Source organism: Dufourea novaeangliae, unplaced genomic scaffold, assembly GCF_001272555.1.
Source record: "Dufourea novaeangliae isolate 0120121106 unplaced genomic scaffold, ASM127255v1 scaffold205, whole genome shotgun sequence".
Lineage (NCBI taxonomy): Eukaryota > Metazoa > Arthropoda > Insecta > Hymenoptera > Halictidae > Dufourea > Dufourea novaeangliae.
The window spans coordinates 1,200,662-1,208,239 of NW_015374106.1; the positions used below are offsets into that span (position 1 = coordinate 1,200,662).

Consider the following 7,578-nt stretch of genomic DNA (forward strand, 5'->3'; position numbering starts at 1 on the left):
GGATAAGGTTATAATATAATTATAATATTATGAATGATATGATGTAAAACGATTAATACAGAGTCCAACTCTGCAGCTGGAACATGCAATTCTAGTCCGCTTTTCTTTCTTGGCTGCTGAACATCTGATACATCCGTTTCCTTATAAATTTTATTTATTAAGATTGAATTTTGGAGCATTTGTCCACGCAGACATTATGAAAGTTAGCGTGGGATGTATTGTCCCGTCAGTCTCGAATAGGTTAAAGAGTTTTTTTTATCGAAAATGTAGATTATTAATGTTAATTTCATACGAATCTATTAATCTTGTTTTTTAATCGTGGCTATTTCTTTGAGTGAATCTGTATTTCGAATCTTCCATGAATAAAAGACTTTTGCAAAACGTATAATAATAGTGTAATTTGTTTTCACAAGCGTTTACTTTTGAAGATTTCATTTCATTCTTGGAATAGTTATTTTCATAACATAAATTTCAATAATTCCTGAGACCAAGTGATAGTGGGCCCGTCTCCTTACACTGTTTTTCTGGATGTACACTAAAACAGGAATTTAGACACTGTGTAGTCTGCCTTAAACTTTATTAATGTTTCCATTTTATTTTGTTTTACTTGAATACATTGATTATAACTATATAGTATATGACTACGTATTGTATGTACAATACGTAGTCTAATAATAAAACAATACAAATTTCTTAACTACTCAAAAATGCTTGGTCAATTTGATTTGAAATTCGCGCCCATCTTCACAGAATATTTAGGGCGCGTACACAACAGTACAGATAGGTGGGGACATTTACGTCTTACTAGAATGCACTGAACTGGTGGAAATTGTGACAGAAATAAACCCTAGAAAGTGTTGTGTTGCGTATCCGCCTTGTGCTGTACCATATGAAGATGGCTTCGGTATTCATAGTTATTGTTATACAATTGCCAGCCATGCTTGGTCCAATGAGAGGTACATTTAATAAATATGATACTCGTGAAGCCATAAGTACCCAGATAGCACATGACGCCTCGAAAACGCTTGTTTTACGGCTGTTTTAGATCTAAGGCGCCTTTAAGCCGTCTTCAAGGCGTCATTAAGCGTCACGTGTTAACTGGGTTTTATTATTCCTGCTACGGACTCCGAAGTGATCAGACGTATATCGAAGTTTCAGTAAGTTTTCATTATCCAGTAAATAGTTTTCTAAAGAATTTCCGGGTTTTAATTCAAAGAAAATAAATTTCGAAGTCAAATAACGAGTAGTATTTCATTTCTAAATTCTCTGACCGCATCCCCACGTTCCTGGTCACCAATCCCGTTTTTTGTGCTGTTCCGCTCTGTTTGTTACAACCCATTTTCAGAAATAAAAGCTATTTTTCCGATTTATAAAAATGTTTTATTCTTAATTTGAATTTAACTGTGTAACTTAATTCAATTACAATTCAAATTGAAATATAACTTTTGACTGAATGAAATTAAATACATTCACAATTCTAATATTCTTTAGAGTTCAGGAAATGTGTACACGTTAATAATAAGATTAAATTAAACTGTTTCTTGTTTTTGCATTTCCATGATAATACATATAATATTTTGTTCCGTATCGAGTAAATTACATATTTATATACGAATAAAAAAGTATTAAACTACACTACACTAATAATAAATTGCAAATTTCTATGTTAAAACATATGTTTATATATAGTTTAAGCATCGTAACATTTTGAATTTCGCTCTTTCAATGAAATGTAATAGTGCTGCTAACTATAGGTATATACATCTATACATAACAAGTGTGAAGTTCTGTTGGTAAGGCAGCATCTGATATGTTTTGACGCAGTTTGCAGTCTACGGTTCTCATGATTGGTACATATGTAATTATGTATAGATATATCATGTATAAGATCTTTAACAAAGAAATTGTTACGTGAAACTGCGTAAAACTAAATGTGACTACAGTAAGAGTTGTAAAGTGTTCCAAATACTATTTGCAGTCTATCTATGTACTTACCCATTCTCGTAATTGGAAGTGTGGTGCTGAGTGGTGCTGGAGCAGCGCCATCATATGCACGTACATGCAATGTTATTATGAACACATTGAAAGTGGTGTGATGAACTGTCATTTCTGTTGATGATGTATAACGTTTATCAATGAATGATTTTGGTAAGTTTAAATTCCATTGAAACATATTGTTAGTTCTGTATGGTCCTGTATCAATCGCAGACTCTATTCATTTCTGTAGTACGCATAAAACGTATCGTAAATGTTCTTGCGTCATATCGAACTTGATAAATGCAATACGCAATGCATTGATTCAGTTTTTTTTTTATTTTTTAATATACCGACGCAGTTTCGTCTCGGACAGTAAGTTTGCTGTGATGTTTTGAGCTCATACAAATAATATTTATTTTCAGACATGATGTAAACTGTATAATTTTAATATAATAATAATTAATCATGATTGTACGATTGTACACATTATGTTCATTATTCCGTTTAATAATAATGTTAGTGAAAAAATATATTAATCACAAGAATCCAAATTTTATATACATTTATATCATACATGAGTTTGCACAAGACAATAAAACCAAAACTAGTAACGTACAATGAAATTTTTATTTTCTTTTGAACTACCGGAACCCTCAATAAATGATCAAAATTTATATTTAATTTGAATTTTTATAAGCCAGTGTACAAAAACATGAATTTATATAAACATCCATAATCTATTGTATAGATATTGTCAACTTTCAAACATAATAATTATTCTATTGAAATTGCAGGTATTAGTGTTACAGAGAGACATTGAATGCTGAGATTAAGATAACGTAAACCCAGATGAATTTTACAACATGGAATCTAATCAAGAAAGAAAGTCTTCCCTAGGAACACAAGAATCAGGAAATTCAAAATTATCTGTAGAGCCAGAGACTCATCTACAGAGTCTTGGCTTTACTATGAATAATGGAAAAGCTAGATTTATATTAGATGATGACACGCCCCTGTACTCAAATGCTGCATTAACAAATTTCAGTGTTGTTGATCCAAATGAAACATTGTCCTTTGTGGTGCTAGGTAAAGACTCAATGGATTCCATTCAAGCATCATCGCTTGCATCATATGTTGACATTCAGCAAAAGAGCATGTCTGTTGTACGTGTCTATTATTTAGCTTAGTTATAAGGAGTTTTCCCATTTTAACATTTAAAATAATTAATAATTTCTTAAAATCTGGTTCAATCTGTTCTGACATTGCCACTCATTTTGAAAGTATACATACAATACTTAATTGGTTTTAAGGTTTCGAAATATTGTGTACATTAATTGAAAAACAGTATGTCGTAATACAGTTTTTAGATGCTGATAATGCTGATTTCAAAGACAATATAAGAAAAAGAAAATATGTGTCTTTTAACCCTTTAAAGTAGGAAGTCCTGTTAGCTCACTAAACTGTTAAGTTTAGATTCTTAAGAACTTTGTTTTCCAAGCAGGATTACAATTCTATGATAGCATCATGGAATTCAAATGAGGTACACCAGAAGTTGAATGAATTGTTACAAGAGAATGGAAAGCTAAAAGAAACACTGAAACAAAATAATGTAGCTATGAGGCAACAGTTTAACACTTTAGCCAGTTGGCAAGAAGAGATGATGAAAGTACATCATAATCATAAGAAAAAATTTACTGAAACCAGAGAATTAATGAATTACCTTAAAAAGGAAAATACTGATTTAAAAATGAAGCTTTCTGTTGGAGGCAATATCATAGAATCGGGGTATGAGGTATGTTCTGCTGCATTATATTTTATTTTTCGCATATTTGTTAACATTATTAATTTGCTAACCAGGCGCTAAATGCAAATGAAATAAATAGCAGCGTGGAAGAAAATGGGTCATCTCTTACTGCAACAGACCTTCAGGAAAAAGTATCTTCGTTAACAGAGCAGTTAAGTAATTCTAAACAGAAGTGTGAAAAACTATCCTCCGATGTTGATAAATTACACAGTATATCAATATTAATGAGTTCTCAGTTGAAACAAGCCACTTCTACAATACAAGAACAAAGACTCAATATAAAAAAGTTAGAGGTACAAGCTGCAATGTCAAAGTCATATGATTCGAATTATTTTAATCAGTCCATTAAGAGTGATTCTCCTAGGCATTCAAAAAATATAAATACGTGCACAAATTGTGAAAATTATTTAACAAGAGATAAAGAAATTAATTTGTTAAAGGAATCAGTTACTACACTTGAACATAAATTAGAACACGTAAGTGTCTGAACAAATATGTATAATTCCACTGAGCAAACGTGAAGCTTCTAACGCGTCTGCGCAAACAAAATTGAGAAAAGGGACAGGGAAACATAGGTCGTGTCGTGTTAATTTAACACTGTCAGAACATTGTTTTGGCAGTGTTGATGATTGAAGATATTCAGCCTGTTGTAGAGTCAAACGAAGTAGAAGAAATGGTTCACAATGTGTAGAATTCTTCGATTCCTTCGAGTGGGTTCAATGTATAACTTTGAAATAATTTGTCAGAATCCACTTACATTTCACATTCTGAAAGTCTCGATCCATTCACTCAGCTTGAGTGATCAGTAGCCGAAAAAACAAATAAGATACCAAGAAATAAAGTGTTTGTGGTGCAGCATATCTGCGTCTCTGATAATGAATGATGCCTACGGCCAAGTTCTGTTAGAGCTTCGAATCATCATTCGGAGATGCAGAAATCCTGGGTTAGCACTGTGTATGCAAATGATCGTTACTCGTAACAGATGGCGTATACAATGTGTAAGCACAATATGATCGGTACGCTGACAGTCGAAAGAAGTCAGAAACCTACCAACGTATTTGTCCACTACGAATTACTCACTGTAACTTTAACTAGTCTCACGTTTGCTCAGGAAATCTACACAATGTACTCTTCAATGTAGTACTGAATTATACAATATTTTAGGCCACCGCTCCTGTACAGTTTTGTATTAAAAGTCCCATAAATCCGAAAAAGTACCGTCAACAACACATTCAAAGGCTAGGGGAGTGCAAAGAGAAGTTGCAAGAATTAACGGTCTATTTCGATAAGCAAATTGATCGTTGTGCCATTATAGAAAAATGTTTACAAGAAGTTATAGAAACCTTTGAAACCGCTGAGTCATTGAACGATTGTTGTCCACAAACCCAGAACTCTGATTACATCTTAATACACTTAAGTTCAAACTTTGATTACATTAAAGATCAACTAGCTAGTTGCCATAAAAGGATTGTTGTAGAACGACAGAAGTTGATTGAGGACAACGAACGTGCTCTGGTTACACAAAATCAATTCCAGAAAACTTTGTTGGATTGTAATTCGATTCTATATGAACTAGAAACGGCATTGAGAGTTAAAGTAGAAAATACGATGAAAGCCAACACGACCACTGAATCTGTTCAAAAAGCGACAGAATCTATGGAACAAGATGCGAAAAATAAACAGGTACTGCAAGAAGAATTGAAGTCGCTGGCCAAAGAGAAGGAAGGACTTGAAGACAAGAAACGGTTATTAAGCATCGAGAGGGAGGATGTCGAAACGGAATTCAAAAATTTAAATACCACAGAGGAAGTACTACAGCACGAAAGGATAAGCTTGCTTGATGAAAAATCTGTTCAAAAAACGTCAGAATCGATGGAACAAGATGCTAAAACTAAAAAGGTACTAGAAGAAGAATTGAACTATCTGGCCAAAGAGAAGGAAAGACTTGAAGAACAGAATCAGATAATAAGCACTCAGAAGAAGAATCTCGAAATAGAGTTCAAGAATTTAAATACCGCAAAGGAAATTCTACAGCAAGAAAGGATAAGCTTGCTCGCAGAAAAATCATCTCTTGATCAGCAAAGTCAGTTATACGAAAGTCATTATAAAGAAACATTAGAAGCAGAGAGACAGAAATTTGAGGTAAAATATAATCAGTTAGTCACTGAAATTGGCTCTTTACATGAGACTATACAAAGGAAAGAGCTTTGTGTAATAAACTTACAAACCGAAATCGAACAGCACGTAAGTTGTTAATTAAGGAAATATAAATAATATTTTCAATTGCTTCTAGCGATAAATCACTAATACATTAATTAGATTAGACTATATTACTTTCGTCAGCTTGAGGGACATCGTTTTGAAAAAAATGTATTCGTTGCCTACGCTTCAGTATGGCCGTTGCTTTCTTCAAATTTGTAAAATTTTATTATTTTATTGAATTTTTAAAATGCTCAATTCTATGAAAGTATCATTAAAAAATAGTCGATATTTTAATCATCTAAAGAAGAATACTGCCTTGAGTCTAGGAATACATACTTTGTGAAATCTAATGGTTGGGTCATTTTTTACCCAGATCCAATTCTGAAGAAAACGAAACGTGATCGTTTTCCATCGTTTGATGACCTAAACAATTTCATTGCTGTATACGTTATCGCTTTAAAATCAACGTACCGCTGAATAATCGGATTTTTGGTGACCCAGCCATATGATCGCGAAGGTTTCTTGAAATTAATACTTTTAAAATGGATGTACTGTAATTATATTATTTTTAATGCAGAGGGAAAGTATCAATTTATTGCAAACACAATTACAACTTTTCGAAGAAGATTTCACGCAAGAACGGGAATTGAAAAACTTATTGATGCAGGAAAAGAGCCAGCTATGTAATGATATACAACAGCAGATAGACTTTAATCGGAAGTTACAACAAGAACTTTGTAATTTGAAATTCCAATATGTACCTGCTGGACAAAGTGAAGTACGTTTGTTATTGTTCACATGGTTTATTAAACACGAAATTATTTATTAATACATTATTATATGGTAAAGTTAATTGTTACAATAAAATTTTCAGAATAGTGACCTAGTACCTCCTTTAATGTCAACATTGAGGTGCCCAAAATGTGATGAAAAATTTCGAAATATAGAGTCCTTGGAGGAGCATATTAGTATGTGTTTAAGTTTATTAAACTGACGCGAAATTTCGCGGTATTTTATTTACGTGCACTATCTATGAATTATTGTCATAAATAAAAATGGTACCACGTTGAATTGTAAGAAGGAGCATACAAAATTTAATGTAATACACATTGTAAAAAAAGATTAACAAATAAAGTAGTTATTCTAAACTGTAGTATTTACAGACTTTATCTACACATCATTATAATAATTATAAATGAAAATGGGCCGACGTTGCCTCAGAAGAGTAGGCCCAAAAAATACGAAATTACGACAAATGCTTCGTTTGTTAGTTATAAGCGTTTAAAAATTGACCCAAATGATGGCAATCCGCGCGCATGGAGTGTCAGCCAATCACGGCTTGGGTAAAATACTCACGGCACCGACTAGGTATAGGATAGACCTAAACCATAAACATCGCATAAAACATATTTCGTTACATTGACATTTGTAATAATTATGAATGTTGCAAGAAAATCAATATTATTGACATTATGGAACATATAACGAAATATCACTGTAACACTTAAAAAAGTTTTAAAGTTCCATTTATATCATTGTCCTGTGAAAATGTTCATACTTCCAGCAACATTCATATTCCAATCAAAGAATTTACA

The 7,578-nt window shown here is 32.5% G+C and overlaps 1 protein-coding gene across 1 annotated transcript; it reads left to right on the forward strand.

The window, feature by feature from the left end:
• The first annotated feature begins 2,779 nt into the window (after positions 1-2,779).
• LOC107190854 (centrosome-associated protein CEP250-like) lies at positions 2,780-7,064 on the forward strand. Its single transcript, XM_015579740.1, has 6 exons — positions 2,780-3,140; positions 3,479-3,769; positions 3,835-4,257; positions 4,946-6,025; positions 6,561-6,761; positions 6,858-7,064. The coding sequence occupies exons 1-6, from the start codon at positions 2,841-2,843 to the stop codon at positions 6,975-6,977; spliced, it is 2,415 nt and encodes an 804-aa protein (XP_015435226.1). The 5' UTR covers positions 2,780-2,840; the 3' UTR covers positions 6,978-7,064.
• Positions 7,065-7,578: the final 514 nt, after the last annotated feature.

Excerpts from the sequence above, each read along its gene's own strand:
- LOC107190854 (XM_015579740.1), top strand. The coding sequence starts at position 2,841 with ATGGAATCTAATCAAGAAAGAAAGTCTTCCCTAGGAACACAAGAATCA. Across the intron at positions 6,026-6,560 it reads AAACCGAAATCGAACAGCAC|AGGGAAAGTATCAATTTATT; the intron begins GTAAGTTGTTAA and ends TTTTTAATGCAG. Across the intron at positions 6,762-6,857 it reads TACCTGCTGGACAAAGTGAA|AATAGTGACCTAGTACCTCC; the intron begins GTACGTTTGTTA and ends TAAAATTTTCAG.